We start from the raw sequence: 16,642 nt of genomic DNA, 5'->3' as shown, positions 1-16,642 counted from the left end.
TGTGAACAATGGAGCTTTGGTATGCTAATGAAAAGGTTAAATGCATTAAATGAGTTAAGATGACTTAAGATAACACAGTTTCTTCAATTACCCCTGAGTCATGACGCATTTAACTCACAAATCCAAGTGGCTTCATCTGTATGTGAGGTCAAAAGTTTTTAGATGTTCAAGGTAGTATATTAAAACTCTAGATTAGGTGCTGCATCTGACTTGATCTTAAAGGGAACCTGATTCCATTGCCTTAACATAAAAGATTATGGGTATCCTGGGATCCAGAAAGAGCAAAAAAGGAAGTCCCTAGCCTATTTCAAACATTTTGATTCAAACAACCCCACTATCATCTTCTCCTTTCCCTTCTGACCTAGATCACATGTAGTAAGTGGCAAAGAAAGGGGCAGTTTTAACTCAAACTCCCACCTATTCAGTGAGTGCTTAGGCTAAATAGGTCTAAGTGCTGCACCGGATATCCTGCAATACCCCTTTATCCAGCAAGACTAGAGACAAGTCTTGCTGGATAAGTAGATTTTACTCTAGAACTAACAGCCAAAATGTGCTTTTTTTTTTTTTTGTTTCTAAGCAATTGTGTAGCTAACTGAAAAAGAAATAAAAATAAATAAAATCATAAAAAAAACTCTTTATTTACAGAACAATGCAAAGTTAAATAGTCACAGTGTACAATGGTCGTAAAATATTCAAAACAACGGACTGGGATTAAGAGATTAATACAATTTTTAAAATAAATAAATAAAACAAAAAATAAAACTGTAATCAGTGTATTAATAGGTGCCCCCATAACAGCTACAGGACGAGTAACTCTGTTCTAAAGCAGCCAACGCCATCACTATCTACAGTTATGCAACTCTTCAAGTACAGAGCGTCTAGTTCGTCAAGTTCGTTGATGACTACTTTGATAGACAGGATAAGGAAGTATAATTGTAGTGACAGCATGGACTGAAATTTGATCTAACAGGGTCAGGAGCTTTCTTTTTCCTTGCCTATCCTTGAGCATCTTAAATGGAAAATGGCACCCTATTCAGTTGCAAATATTTCCAAATGGCTTGTATAAAACCATTGCTTATGTGCATATGTGGATGCTAACCTGTTTGTGAGATTTGTTATACTAATTACCTTGGGTGGGGCACTCTCCCTCAACAGAACAGTTTAATACAAGTATGACTACCTGCTGTTGTCTCTATTGATATAATAAATATGGAAGCTTCTACCAAAGAAATGTTAATGGCATGGCATCAGGGAAATAACTATCGAGTACATGAAATATGGTCTTAATTGATGCCCTTGAAAATAAAAGAAAGGGCCAGAACTGAATCTTTACCGCCCTGTTGGCATCTTTTATACAAATCTAAATACGCAATATTATGCAGAGAAGGAATGGACTATGTCCAGTAAAAGTACCCTTATTTTTCTCTTTTAAAGATGTTCCAAGATGGAAGCTTACAGTTCATAATAACATCTTTTAACTCAAGGGAGATTTTTGCTAGGAAGTCTGCACTTCTTTTATTTTGTACCACAATGCACAAGATCTTGTTACAAAAGTAAAAAAAGACTAAACAATTTTAAAGTGACCCTTCAAATCTTATCCGGAGCCCGGCTGAGGATTTCAAAATATGTGAGGAAAACAAGAATGTAAAATAAACTTCACATGGATGCAGTAAAAGAACAAAAACGTATGAAACAAAAAGTCCTTCATATTCATGAAAAGCTGGAGCCTAAATACAATGAAACTTTTTTTTTTTTTTTGCTCCCCCCCCCACTTAAAATATTGACTTGAGGAGGTCAGCATACTTATACAAAACAACAACTTAAAGCAGCATATTACAAGGAAATTTGGAAAAAATAATATATATTTTGTTATTGGGTAAAGGCACAATTGTGTTTAGGCACATAAGTAAAGTGCATAATATATGCACAAATCCTGAACCCTTCATCATATATTTGAAGGGAATGGAAAACCTGAATTTAGACCCTTACGAATCCCTTACCAGTGTTCAATCTGATAAAGCTAAAGGAATTTTTTTGAGATCTGTTACAAGTACTAACTGAGCAGCAAAACTTAAGACAGAAAGTCAGAAAACATTGGTTCCTGTTAATATGCAGATTCCCCAATGTGTTGCCGCCCTCCCTCTATTCTTGTGTGTACTTCTAACATCACTCAATTTATGCGCCCATGCTTTATGCGCCCATGCTTCGCCTTAACCAGTTTAAAAGATTGTTTGTCATTTTGTTTAAAGTGGGTTGCCCTGGGTTTGTCTCAGAGGCGGTTCAGAATATTATAACAGGCATTTAAGTCCATTAAGAGAGCGACATGCGCTGGAAGCTAGTATTTCACTCTAGATGGGAGGGTGAGCAACAATGGTGTCATTGTGTGATCAGAATCACCAGAAGATATGACGGTTAGAAGAGTCAGAGAGAAGGGACAGCAGAAGAGCAAATTGCAGTGCAAATACTAGCCACACAAGTTATGATTAGGATTAGTTATTTCATGGTGCCTTATAACAGTAATTATTGAATTAGAGAACCCCGAGCCACCAAAAAAAGTTCCTTGCACATGCCCCCTTATATTATATATTGCCACAAAGCCCTTCATTAGCATTAAGGCAAGCATGTTTTTTTCTTCTCCACATACAGTAGATTAGTAGTTTTAACGTCAATAGCATAAAAAAAAAAAACACAAAGAAAACAGCTGTAAATTGGGGTAGGCGACTGTACAACTTCCTAAAAGAGTATTCTACAGCCTTTGCAAAAACTACAATGTGTAAACTCAAGCCCTCCTCCCTTACACCTGTTAACATAGTGGGAGCCTGCTCACCACAACTTTGGTATTGTCTCAAGCACCGATCTTCAACCTGTGACTCTCCAACTATTACCAAGCTAAAATTCCCAGCATTCCAATCCTGGCAGCTACATTTCAGAAACAGGTGGAGGGCAACAAATTGGAAATCGGTGGTTTAGCATAAGCAATCTTTTGTCATTATGTGTAGGCCCTACTTACATTTTTCCTCTTGTGCCTTCAAAAAAACATTTTGCTGGACATAAATAGGCATAAAAGAACCAATTTAAAATTGTAATAAGTGCTGCTGGTTATACATTTTTTGGCTTAATACAGCAACATTGTTATTGAAACTTTCTAACACCTTTGCAACTGAAACAAAATCAGTCTTCTTTTATGCCCCATCATATCACCCATCTCACTGGCTCCTAAGTACAAGGAGAAGAATCACCACACGTCAGTCCAAGCTAGAGTGCCGTCCCGGGCAGCTTGATCAAGGAAGTAATCGCCTACCTGCTTGTGGTTGTATTTCTGGGTGTTGGTCCGGTAGCTGTAATCCGAGTACTGATCAGAGCCAGTGGAATTGTTGTCCCCAGTTCCAACAAAAGTGTTAGTGGCTGGAAGATCCTGCACCACCTGGTGCTTCTTGGAGGCAGATGGGGATTGCGGTTGCAACTGAATGGATGGCAGAGGGGAGTTGGAACGATAGTGACGGCCCAAGTCTGGGCTGCCCGGCGGGTAATTCAAAGGAAGGTGAATACGTGGGCTGTCTCCAACAGAGTCACTCATCAAGTTGAATTTAAGGGACTTCTGCAAACCAGTTTCCTCATCTTCTTCTACTGGCTTGGGTGGCTTAGGAGACTTGCTCTTCTTGACTTTGTTTTTGATTTTGTTGTTTTTATTGCCTTGCTTAGGAGCATACAAGTCCTTGGTCTCCTTTTTTCCAGCTTGATAGCCACTCTTGGCTTCTTTTTGCCTGCAATACCGTGCCACAACCACTACCACAATGACTAAAATAACAGCCACAATACCAGCAATCACACCAAATATTATGTTGCTCCGTTGTTTGCTTCGCTCATACTCTGGGTCTCCTGCAATGTCTATGTCTAATGGGGTGTCCTGGCTGTGGCCAAGTAAAGTCTCCACAAAAGTCTGATTTGTCAAGGTCTCATTGATATAGAAGTGAACTAAGGCTGTGCCATGTCTGGAAGGCTTCCCTTTATCATTTACTCTTACAACTAGGCGATGGAGGCCATAATGCTTCCTTATTATCGTTTTTTCCAGGGTTACTTCGCCATTATTAGGAGAGATCTGAAAAAGTTGAAAGGGATTACCACTAGCGATGCTGTACTCAAGTTCTGCATTTACACCTGTATCCATGTCTTCTGCTCGCACCCAATTGACCTGTGTACCTGGATGCGTCTCAGGGGTGAGATACTTGTAGGAAATGTTAGATGGAACAACAATTACTGGGGCATTATCATTTTCATCAAGTACATTTATTGTCACTCCGACATAGGAGGAACGGGGCGGGTCCCCTCCGTCCACCGCCTTCAACCGGAAGGTGTAGGTGCTCTGATGCTCCCGGTCAAAGGAGATGCTGGAGAGGATAGTCCCGGTCCCATTCTGGATGACAAACTCTCCACTCTCCGGTTCCACAGAAAGATGAATATGAGCATTTTCCCCTTTATCTGCATCAATGACAGTTACCATGCCCACAGGGCTCAATCGTGGCATATTCTCCATTACTGAGAAATTGTAGCCATTAAGCATAAACTTGGGGTCATTATCATTACGGTCCAGTACAGTGATGACAACAGAGGCTGTTCCTTTTAGACTTGGGATTCCCTTATCTACAGCAACTACATGAAAATCATAATGTTCCCGCTGTTCCCGATCCAATACCATGTTGACTCGAATCTGACCAGAGTCTGGGTTTATTGAAAAAACGCCCCTAGCAGATGGGTCGGGCAGAATGGAGTAATGAAGCTGAGCGTTGGAACCACTGTCTGCATCAGTTGCACTTACTTCCATCACTAGATCATTAATATCATTGTTTTCAGGAAATACCACCTCCATCAAGCTTTGACTAAAGACAGGTGCATTGTCATTCACATCCGTCACTTGAACCTTAAGTGAATTTGTGCTGGAAAGGGGAGGGTTCCCAGAGTCAACAGCCACGATTTCAATTGTGTACTCTTTCACAGATTCATAGTCCAGTGACGTGGTGGTTTGCAGGAAATATTTTTTCTTGCTATCGGTGCCTGTGTCGCTAACCTGTTTCAGTTGGAATGGAACATCTCCAGCCACCACACAAGTCACAGCAGCATTTACCCCCTCGTCTATATCAGAGACCTGCACCAAAGCCACCGGTGTCTCCACTGGAACATCTTCAGAAATGTTAGCTACTCCACCTTGGTGTGTAACAAGACCAAATCCTCTAATTTCTATGACTGGTCTGTTGTCATTAGTGTCTCGAATTGTAATGGTCACCTGGGTGCGGGCAATTTTGGGATTGGCTCCTTTATCCTTTGCAATCACGGAGAATTTCAAAGTACCTACATCTTCTCTGTCAATAGGACCCTGGACGGTTATCAGACCCGTCGATCTATCTAAATGTAGAAGCCGCCGGACTGTATCAGAGGCTTGGTGGAAGGAGTAATCAATCTCTGCATTAACGCCTTGGTCAGAATCATTGGCTTTAACCTGTAACGAAAGGGTGAAAATAAACAAAAAATTAAAAAATGAATCCAGGATTCCATTTCAGAATAGCAGGCAGTTTTAGATAAATATATGTGCACAAAACTCCATATATGTACTGAGCTTGATTATTGTATAATAAAAATCAATGGATCTCCAACTCTTTTGGTTGAAGACCTTTTTAGCCATTTAGCCTACAAGAAAGATGACTACAAGAAAGACAGCACCTTTAAGTGTATTGTCATTTAGTAAGCTATTCGCAGATACATTCTAGCTAACCAGTCAAGAACGTGCATCATCTCTTCCCTGCTAAAAATGACAACTTTTGGAATGACACATTCGGTTTTGAAAAAGCAGTTTGGGGACTGTAGAAAAAATGTATGAGTATACAATAAAAGGCATATTGATTTACACACACACAATGATGCAGTTTCCATTCAAGGCTGAAATACATCCAAACAAGCAACGTCACAGAGATGGCTGGTGATCTTATCCATAGTATTACTTCTGCTCACTACACAGGCTACCCAGGACTCAATATATCAGCTAGGTTTCATGCTTTATAACTCGGAATCAATTTGATGAAATTAACATTTTGCCAAGAATAAAAAAAAAAATGACATCAATACTGCCATGAAGTGAGGGGATTGCTTTGATCATATATTGATGGCTTCAAAGTCAAACTTCCATGACAGACATGATGTTGATGCCATTCATACTTTACTGCCTCAATTAAAAAGTGTAGTATTCTATGTGCTAGTGACCTGATCAATGTGCTAGTGACCTGAAAAACCTTTGTTTCCTGACATACTTAGGCCTATGCTCAAGGAAGAATTGAGTACAGTTGAAAATGTTATATATTTCTCATGGCAGCCTCTAAGAGGTCATCAAATTAGAACTGCATTTTTACATGTAAGATATAAGGACATAGCTATTTTCATAGCTTTACATATACGTTCGAGATGCCACACTGCACAGTTACTGCAGCATCTCATAAACCGATAAAAAACTTCCATTTATATCAATAGGCCATAGCGTAATTTTATTGCCGAAAAATCTCAGTGCAAGTATGGGATTGGTTATCTGCAAACTAGTGATGTGCGGGTTGGGTTTTTCCCAACACGCACCCGCTGACCTCCCTCCACCTGCGCCCGCCTATCGGCTTCCTTTTATAGACACGCGCCACCCCGCTGATGACATCACAAAAGGGGCAGGGCTAGCAGGTGCGCGGCTATAAAGCCGAAAGTTGAAGATGGCGGGTGGGGAGAGCAGGAGAAGAGCTTAACCCGCACCCGCGAAAAGGAATGCGAGGTCAGCCCAAACCTGTGGGTATTGGGCGGCCCGCACATCACTACTGGAAACCCACTGTCCAGAAAGCTCTGAATTATGGAAAGGCCATCCCCTATATTTCCCTTTTCTCTGTAATAATAAAACAATACCTTGTACTTGAGCCAAACTAATCTATAATTAATACTTATTGGAGGCAAAGCCAGCCTATTGGGTTTATTTAATGTTTAAATTATTTTCAAGTAGGCTTAAGGCCTGAAGATCCAAATTACAGAAAGATGTTATCTGAAAAACCCCCAGGTCCCCAGCATTCTGGATAGCAGGTCCTATACCTGTATAGGAAAACATTTAATTTATAAAAGGAAATATGCAGAGAAGGATGAATGGGCACAGGGGAGACAGTTTAAGTATTTGGGGTCCAGTGAGATACTGACTGACATTTCTTTTTTCATGTACATGGCCCTTGAATGCAACAAGAGTAAAGCATTACAAATGCAGAGAAAACGTGCAAATGTCCATGCATGTGCCCTTGTGCATCGAGTTACAGGATCACAGCTCCCATTGTATTTATTTCACCACTGCAACAGGGAGCGGCTTTAATACAATTAAATAAGAGCAGAAGAAAAATAAATAAATAAAACTTCAGTACTGTAATGTTTTTAAAATGCCTTATCATATAGAAACTGGATCTTTTACGTAAGAGAAAATGAGCTCATTATACGATATAAATATAATGGGATTGCTATTATCCTTATTATTGCTATTATTAGATGAGGAATGTGTCACTTTAATGCTGGAATACAAAAGCACGTTACACCAAAGGGCCGGGTAGTTAAGATCTAATTATAAAACATGTTATCCGGGCTACAGTTATAGTAGTTATACTATCCAAACCTCAGCATATTTTATAAAAGGAAGTGTTTAGGTATAGGACCTGTTATCCAGAATGCTCCGGACCTGGGGTTTTCTGGATAACAGATTTTGCCGTAATTTGGGTCTTCATGCCTTAAACCTACTAGAAATTAATTTAAACATTAAATAAACCCAATAGGCTGGTTTTGCCTCCAATAAGGATGATTTATATCTTAGTTTGGATCAAGTACAGGCTACTGTTTTATTATTACAGAGAAAAAGGAAATCATTTTTAAAAATTTGGATTATTTGGATAAAATGGAGTCTATTACGTAATTCGGCGCTTTCTGGATATCGGGTTTCCGGATAAGGGATCCTATACCTGTATCTTAGTACTCTTATTTTTCCCAAGGAAAACACAATTCCATGTATTTAACTTATAGATGCATTCTTTGTAGGACACAAGCAGGGACATGTGGGGCTTCTAGCCACACTAGTGAAAAAGAATTGCCAGATTTCACTACAGTGAGTCTGTTGAGCTGAAGCCAAATACAGAGACACACGGTTGTTAAATGTAAGGAGGGCTACAAGAATTAGTAGAAGAAAAGTGCTACTACCAACCCCAAAGTACTAGGAAAGTCAGAATCAAATTCAAAGCAGTCAAACTTAAAAGAATGTTGGAAGAGAAAGGCTAGAAATAAGTAGTTTACAGTAAGTTAACTAACCTGCTTGTCGGAAAGTAATGGCCCATGACACTACACAATTGGAATCCAAAATATCCAGCAACCCAAGCAGTCGCCAGTTTTTTATTTTGCTTAGAGGAAGACTAAATAAGGTGTTGAGGGAAAAACTGCCAAACCTGTCCGTATGCCAGTTTATGTCAATATAAAAAATATATTAAAAATATTAAATGAATGTGTGGCCAGACTAGTTTTGTTATTAACCACCTTATCCCCCCGGCTAAGTCTGTCTCTCTCTAATCAGCACCAGCCACACAAAAGTCACAAAAAAAAATGTTGTGAACCTATTGCCATTTGCTGTAATTTTATACTGCATTTTCTCCACTAAAAAAAGGCATCGTTAAAAAAAAAAAAGAAAAAATGAGCAAGGAAGAAATGGACCAAATTCAGCATGTAAAAGGATGTTGCAATTCCCACATTGCCTTCACCTGATCACAGCTCCTCATTTTACATTAAACATTCTCATGCAACCGCTATCTAATCCCTTCAGGCTGTAATACTGAACAGAATAGAAATGGAATATCCACTCCATTAGACACACAGTATATACTTTGATTGGTTATCTGATGGAAAACAGGTATGCCTGCTGACAACCAGTCTTGAGCTCTTTTAGAACGGCTTTAACTCCATAAGGATAGAAGAGAGAAGCTGATTAAAAGAAAAAAAAGGGAGGCTTACCTGGAGCACAGAGTGTCCCATTGGGCTGTTCTCAGGCAACTCTGCTTCATAAGCCAACTTCTCAAACTTGGGGGCATTATCGTTTGTATCAAGGATGGAAATGCGCAACAGAGCGCTACTGGCCCTTGCTGGGGTACCACCATCTTGCACCTTTATAGTGAGGTCATAGGAGTCCCGCTGCTCACGATCTAATTTCCCCATGACTATGAGCTGAGGTTGTTTTTCATCTTGGTCCTCAGCCACTTGCAGCCCGAAAAGGTCTTGAGCTTCAGGCCCCACAATCAGCTCATATGAAGACACGCCATTCACTCCAGAGTCCCGATCTGTAGCAGCAGGGATGGGGAAAAGCATGCCGACCATGGTGTTTTCTGGAATAGACAGAGTGATGACTGGGGAATTAAAGTTAGGCGTGTTGTCATTTATGTCCAAGATCTCAATTTGCCCATCAAGAAGCCTGGGAACTGGGGACATTAGGTCTGTCATGGACACTTCAAACTCCAAAAAGCACTTCTGCCCCGGTTCAAGGTTTTGGCACTCCCGCAGGCTCTCTCTGTCAATGGAAGTCTCTGTTGTGTAGATGTCGCCAGTCTTACCATCCACACGCAGATAAGGGTGTCCCAGCTCTAATTTGTACAGGTGTTTGGAGTCAGGGTAGCCATAGTCCGAAGCTAAGCTACCAATCAAAATGTTAGGTGGCTGCTCTTCTGGCACCCTGTATGCCACCTTGGTGGAAGATCCAAGTATGGGAAGTTGGAAGAAAAGCCATAAGAAGCAAGCAGTTGCTGTCCTCTTCATTGTTAACTTCAGCGAGTGTGACCGGTCTGTTCAGAGAGAGACAGAGAAAAAACGGTGTTAAGAGTTAGGCAAATGCTAAACCCTTCAGCAAACAAGGCAAGAGCTAATCAGAGAAATACACAGAGGACACCCATTTGTGGAATGTAGGAGTTTCACAACACAGACACTTCCTCTAAAGTCACAGCCAAGGTACAACTCTCCACAAGACAATATCTACTTGTGTTAGTCACAACCGCTTTGCAATTCAGTTTCCAATGTGACAAAATAAAAAAAAAAAACCACAGCCACACCTGTAAAATGAGGTAGTGACTCAATAAAGATTGTGGTATTGACGTAGTGTGGGGCAATCGTCACATATACCTGAATCCAAAGCTTAGGAAATATTCATACAGAGTTTAACTAGGGATTTAAATTTCTGAATGGAGTTTCATCTACCATAGATAATAATAATAATAATAATATATATCATAATATAGCAGAACTGCTTAATATAAATTACGCATTCCCTATGCATAGCCTCAGAAGACTAAATGAGGCTTTATTTAGACTCAATAAAATTAAACTTTAAAAACGGTGACCGCACCCTTCACCTTACACCAGTCATTTAAAATAAATTGCTTGCATTTTATAGTGGTGAGTCTAGAAATTGCCTACCAAGGGAATTATCTACATGCCAGTATCATGAGTTAGCAGGCAGGTTAATTGGCTCCTGATGAAATGGACACCCGAGTGCATGCATGTACGATAGAGTCCTCTGATTGTAAGCTCCACTGGGGAGGGGACTGATGAGAATGATTTACAATCTCTAAAGTACTGTGCTACATTAAAAGAATATATATATATACATATATATATATATATATATATATATATATATATATATATATATACATATATATATATATACACACACACATATATATATACACACACACACACACACACACACACATAATATGTCACACAGAGGTCTATGTTGAGCTTGGGCATGCTAAATCCATTCTGCAGCGCTCCCATTTGGATAACTGTGAACTATATGACACCATTCTGCAGTGTGCCAGCTTCCAGTATAAAAATGCAAATATGCAGAAAGGCAATGTCTATGCCCTCCTACTGTACCTGTATATTGTAGCAGTTCAAATCAATATCCCAATAAACGAATCGGCTCATAGGAAGGCCACTAAGTGACTGGCTTCCCCGTGAAACTGGCTGCTGAATATATACATTTTTGTGTTTAAATCAAAAAGCACTTTTTAAAACATCAGTTTGGCCCTGAGGGGCTACTTACAAAGTATTGCTGGGCCACTTCCCAGAGTGCTCAGCAACCATACTGAACCTGAGAAACCAGGCGGTGGAACCGGTAGAACCGGCTGTGGCAACTTTTCTCATTACTATTTGATCACCAGGCAGGATAGATGGGTTTTAAATGAAATAAAGCGGGTTTTAAATAACCACCATATGGCAGCACACCCTGCTGATAACAATAAGCCCTTAGCCCGAGACTGTAATCTACACATTCCTGCGGGATCTTTTCTATTCAATAAAAGGAACAGGCGGAAAAAAAATTAAATAAATAAAGCACGTTTTCCTTAAAAACAGGTCAACAAAATTTGGGTATGTCTCCAGACCAAAGTGGAAAAATAACAATTGTCATGGCTGCACAAATCAGAGGGACATGTTATATTTTGGGTGTAACAGAGGGAGATTGTAATGATTAATTGCCCCCACCCACAAACAAGGATAGATTTACATTTTATTTGGTATAGTCTCCACTAAAACTCTCAAGACCCAACTCTAACCTGTGTCTGGAAAGCTTCCCACATCAAATTAAGATGTCTGGCTGCCTACGTTCCCAAAACTACCCCCTCAATCCATATCCGACTGACACCTCTTTAGACAGGGTGTGAAATTCCGTTGACAGGGGATGGAGTCGGAAACAGCATGCCACCAATGACTTTATTGCCTCCCCACTATGTGATCCGATCGTTGGTCCGAGGGCTTTTACTGAATTTTTTCCCACCGCCCTAGTGGCCAAATTGGGCAAAGATCTGATTGTTTGTTTAGGTATTTAAAGCAAAGGGATATTTTTGTGTATGGCGACAAGTGTCACTGCTCAAATTAAATCCAATCTGCTTAGAAATGTGTTAAAAAACCTGACCTTCTTAAATACAATTAGTACTTTCCATGGCTAAAAGGGTTTAACTACAACAGGTTCTCCCACACAAGCAGTGCCGTTCTACATACAAGAGCAAATACAAGTTCTTAGTGGCACCTAGAGGGCTTACAGTTACTTAGCAGCACCTACAGACAATTCCCACCAGCGAAGCCATCTTAGCCCCCCCACCCCGGGTAGAGAGTAATGAGGTTAATATTCCAGCAAGCTCCCTGCAAACATCTCCGAGAACTTGTCTGCACCACTAAACACAAGACCCCAACCCTCCTCTGAAATCAGTAGCTTCAAAAGAAAGATTCCTTAAGTTACAAGTCCTCTATAGCTCCAAAGACGCAGCAGCAAGGGGGGTTCATTACTAACCTGTGCAGATAAAACACTTGTTACATCAAGCAAGGCTACTTGGAATGAGATGGGGGGAATGTCACAATTCCAGAAAGACAGAGTAACCCGTGTGAATCAGGCAGAAGCAGGTTAACAAGGAACATACTGCAGGTAATCCGCTCTGACAGGTATCATTCTCCCTCTAACCAGATCTCTCTCTTCTCTCTGCTTGGCTTGAGTCCTAAAACAGGTGCATGCTGAGGAATTCTTGGGTGCTTAGCACCTTTCAGCTCCCACCTTTTGCCTGTTGCCTCCAGGAGGAACAGGAGAGGCCAAAGATATCTTTCTCACTGAGAGCTGCAGGCAAGGTTGCCTGGTGGGACTCGTCAGTGACTGAAAGCGTCTCAGCCTGCTAATACCTTAGTGATAATGAAGCAGCAAGTTGCTCCCAAAGTGTTACAGCTCATTCCCCTCCCCTTGCTCTTTGTGCCTCCCCCATCCAAGCGTGTGACGGGCAGGAATCCAAAGGCAGCGTGTGCTCCAGAATCACACGCCTCTCCCGGTCACCGCAAGGGGTTAAAGGACATGACAGTTAAATGACAACTCGCGGACTGGCTGGCAGTTTCAATATATATATATATATGTTTAAATGAAGCAATGCACAGGACGCCTGCCAGATAAGCCGGACTGTCGGTGACAAGCTCATTTATATTCATAGGCAACACTGAATAACCTGTTAATTGATAGGCAGGAGAAGCGTTGGAGGAAACACCCTATTTATAGGCTAAGAAAAAAATAATAATATAGATAGAACACAAATTCTCTTGCATATTCCTCCTGTAATGAAGCTATTTAATTGCTGCATCCTAAAAATATAAACAGATAATAAACACCCAGGAAAACAGTGCCCAAGCCTAGTAACGCATCGCAGTCAGCAGTTACAATCTGATTGGTTTCAATGAGTTACTGACCCGGGGCAATCTCGGCCCATGGTATTATAGATGTCTAAAGGGTATAGAAGGGATTGTTTTCTACACACAAATAAGCAGCAGAAACTTATAGAAAACAGATCTTCTCTCGGTGCAAGGGGTGTAACTGTATACCAGCAGGTGTGGTGTGACATTAGATATACTGCAGGAAGGTGCGAGACTCCCAGCGAATGACACCATGACAGCAGCCCACAGAACAAATATTCCGTTTTATTATAAAAACCAAGTCGTGGTTTGAAGTGTTAATATGGGGGGGGGGGAAGGATGAGGGGCCTAATGCTACCCACAAAAATTTCCAGCAACCTTGGTAAACAGGATTTGAGATTAAAACCAACTATCAGTAGAACAATGGAAGTATCAGCCCAGCCCGGTGTGAATCACCATTACAGAAACTGGGTTCATGAAGGTGAAAGGAGATTACAAAATCCAAAATGGCAGCCAGCGCCTGCAATCCAATTAATACTCTCTCTCTCTCCTAGATTTCTCTGTTTATTTTCAAATCAGATGTTTGCCCAGTTTTAGAGCTGTTTACCAGCCTGCACGTTCCCAATCACTCTAAAGTGTATTTATGAAAATCAACACTCAGCCCAAAGCACATACGAATTTGCATAATCCTATTAAAAACAGGATCACATCAGCCTTAAGGTGGCCATGAACGGAGAGATCCGCTCATTTGGCGATGTCGCCAAACGAGCGGATCTCTCCACGATATGCCCACCTTGAGGGCAATATCGGGCTTGAGGGCAATATCGGGCTGATCCGATCGTGGGCCCTAGGGCCCAACGATCAGATTCTAACAAATGGTAACAGGCGGTCGGATCACGGGACAGCGTCAACGAACAGATGCGGCCGCGTTCTGACGGGATTTGTAGTACCATCCGATCGAGAAAGCCCGTCGGGGGCCCCATACACGGGCCAATAAACTGCCGACTCGGTCTGTCAGCAGCTTTTATCGGCCTGTGTATGCCCACCTTTAGGGCTCTTAGAGACGAGCGTTTTTACCTGCAGCATGTTGCGTCTCAACCTGCGTTCGGCGCCTACACGCGCCTGTGTGAGTACAGCCCCATTGGAAAAAATGTAATGCGTCTATTCCTGCGCTCCCCTGCGGCTGAACGCAGAAAAACGGAACGCAGGGGAGCGGAGGTAAAAACGCTCGTCTGTAAGAGCCCTTAGTGTCAGCGTGTCTGCGGATCTGTTTTCTATACACACACACACACCTTTAGGGTCAGGGCACACAGGTATATTCAAGGAGATTAGTCGCCTGGCCACAAATATCTTCTTATTCTCCCCAACCCTCCTCTGCAGCTAAAATGAAAATCGGCGGCGGGATGGCACTTGGAGCGATTCATTTTCTGAAGTCGCCCGAAGTTTCCCCGAGTGCCATCCCGCCAGCAATTTTCATTTTAGCCGGCAGGAAGGGAGTTCGGGGAGATTAGTTGCCCCGAAGAAGAGGAGATTTGTCGCTGGGCGACTAATGTCCCCGAATCTGCCAGTGTGTCTCTGCCCTTAAAACACAAAATGAATGTGAAAAGTATGTATTGCAGCTACTTAGGAAACTACAACTCCCTGCACCCCCCCGACAGCCAGTAGCTATGAGTTTTTAGCAGCCTACAATTATAGTTTCATTAGATAACAAAACAAAAAATCGCTATGTTCCCTGTAGCAACAAGCTGTGTTTTCGAAGCTCTGTCCCTTTAACCATGTTGCAGAGGGGGAGGTACGGCAGCATGACAGAAACAAAGGCAGGAAGTACAGACGCAACTGTAAAAGCAAATAGGTTCAGGATCTGTAATAGCCCCATTGTTTGCAAACAAGCAAGTCCTGTTTCGCTACGGCTGCACCTTCCTCCCCCCTCCCGGGGCAATATCCCTTTCCTTCTCAACCACAAAGGGACCTTTACATCATCTTTTTAGAAGTCTGTGCTTCACCTGCAACTTAACAGCAGTTAACTAAGTAACTGCAACTGACAAGAAAGTTGGATGGTCCCCAGGGAGGGAGCCTAAAGAACAGAGCATAATGGGGGGGGGGAGCAAGGCACAATTCCCCTTAGCTCCACATTAACAATGGCAACACACGTTCTGCAGTCTTCTCAGCAACTCATCCAAACTGAGATATAATAGATCCTTATTGAAAGCAAAATCAAGCTATCAGGTTTACATGATTTTCTAGTAGACTGGGGGGGGTATGAAGATCCAAATTATGGAAATATCCGCTATCCGGAAAACCCAAACATTCTGGATAACAGGTCCCATACTTGTATATGGAAGTATGTAGTGTTGCATAAGGACAACTGAATAAATGCAATTAGGTAAGCGAGTGGGAGTGAACAAAGATGATCTTGTTGGATAGATCAGGCACTCTAAATTATACAAATTAGTCACCGTCAGTCGAGCTGTTCAATTGTCACTAATTGTCCGGCCATCATTCTGCATGTGAACTGCAGCACAGCGGACCCCATAGTGGCACACACACACACACACACACAGTGATGGACTCCTGCCATTCATACTGTCCCTGGTGCAATCCTCGCGGCCTTGTTATCCAGACAGCGCACAGACTAATGTACAGATTTTAAACCACTTCCAACTTGAAGGGCAAACAACAGCCCTCCCCCGGGGAAGAGATCAGCGCAGACAGGATCATGCTGGGCCATTTTGTAGAAAGGAAAAAGAAAATTATGCATATGTAAATGACTTCAATTGTTTAGACCCAGTTAGGTCAATTGCGGGTACAATCGCATTCTAATCCTTCTATTAGTGTCACCATTCATTTAGTCAAACATTTATTTTGAAAATAATCACAACTGGCTCTCCAACTGGGCAAAAACACATTTCACAGTTCTTTCCTCCCTGCCGATCCTTTAATACATACATGTACCACTATTATTATTATTAATATATTATTAGATATGTACCACTATCTCTTCCTTATAAAAAAATCCACCCTTCAGCATTACCTATGGGAAATCATGTAAATAGAAGAAGATATAAATTTAAAGGGAATGCAAGAATTACAGTTTCTTTTGTATTTTATACTTAAATTGTATTTAAATAACTTTTCAATAAGCATTAAAGGGGTTGTTCACCTTCCAAACACTTTTTTCAGTTCAATTGTTTTCAGATTGTTCCCCAGAAATAAAGACTGTTAAATTACTTTCCATTATTTATATTTTACCATTTTTCCAAACTTTAAGTTTAAAGTTGAATGTCCCTGTCTCTAGTGTTTAGTAATTCAGGTGAAGATTCTGTTACAATTTTGCAACAATTAGTTGATACATTTCTCAGCAGCATCTCTGGAGTATTAGCAACTATTGTATCAA

The 16,642-nt window shown here is 41.3% G+C and overlaps 1 protein-coding gene across 6 annotated transcripts in view; it reads right to left on the bottom strand.

Moving 5' to 3' along the window:
- pcdh1.L (protocadherin 1 L homeolog) overlaps window positions 1-16,642 on the bottom strand; it is a 140,413-nt gene that overhangs the window by 97,647 nt on the left and 26,124 nt on the right. For 3 of the 6 annotated variants that reach the window (XM_018250560.2, XM_018250566.2, XM_018250564.2), the window contains exons 2-3: window positions 9,046-9,866; window positions 3,302-5,494 (exon numbers count right to left, since the gene is read on the bottom strand). In XM_018250560.2, coding sequence (XP_018106049.1) covers window positions 3,302-5,494; window positions 9,046-9,866 — 3,014 coding nt within the window. Of the gene's footprint in view, window positions 1-3,301; window positions 5,495-9,045; window positions 9,867-10,959; window positions 11,032-12,373; window positions 12,819-13,305; window positions 13,331-16,642 lie in introns of those variants that run through there. The other 3 variants (XM_041586139.1, XM_018250561.2, XM_018250562.2) reach the window with 3 other exon arrangements.

The sequence above is a fragment of the Xenopus laevis genome, chromosome 3L, assembly GCF_017654675.1.
Source record: "Xenopus laevis strain J_2021 chromosome 3L, Xenopus_laevis_v10.1, whole genome shotgun sequence".
Lineage (NCBI taxonomy): Eukaryota > Metazoa > Chordata > Amphibia > Anura > Pipidae > Xenopus > Xenopus laevis.
The sequence above is the reverse complement of the archived record's forward strand: the minus strand, read 5'-3'. Positions and strand labels throughout refer to the sequence as shown.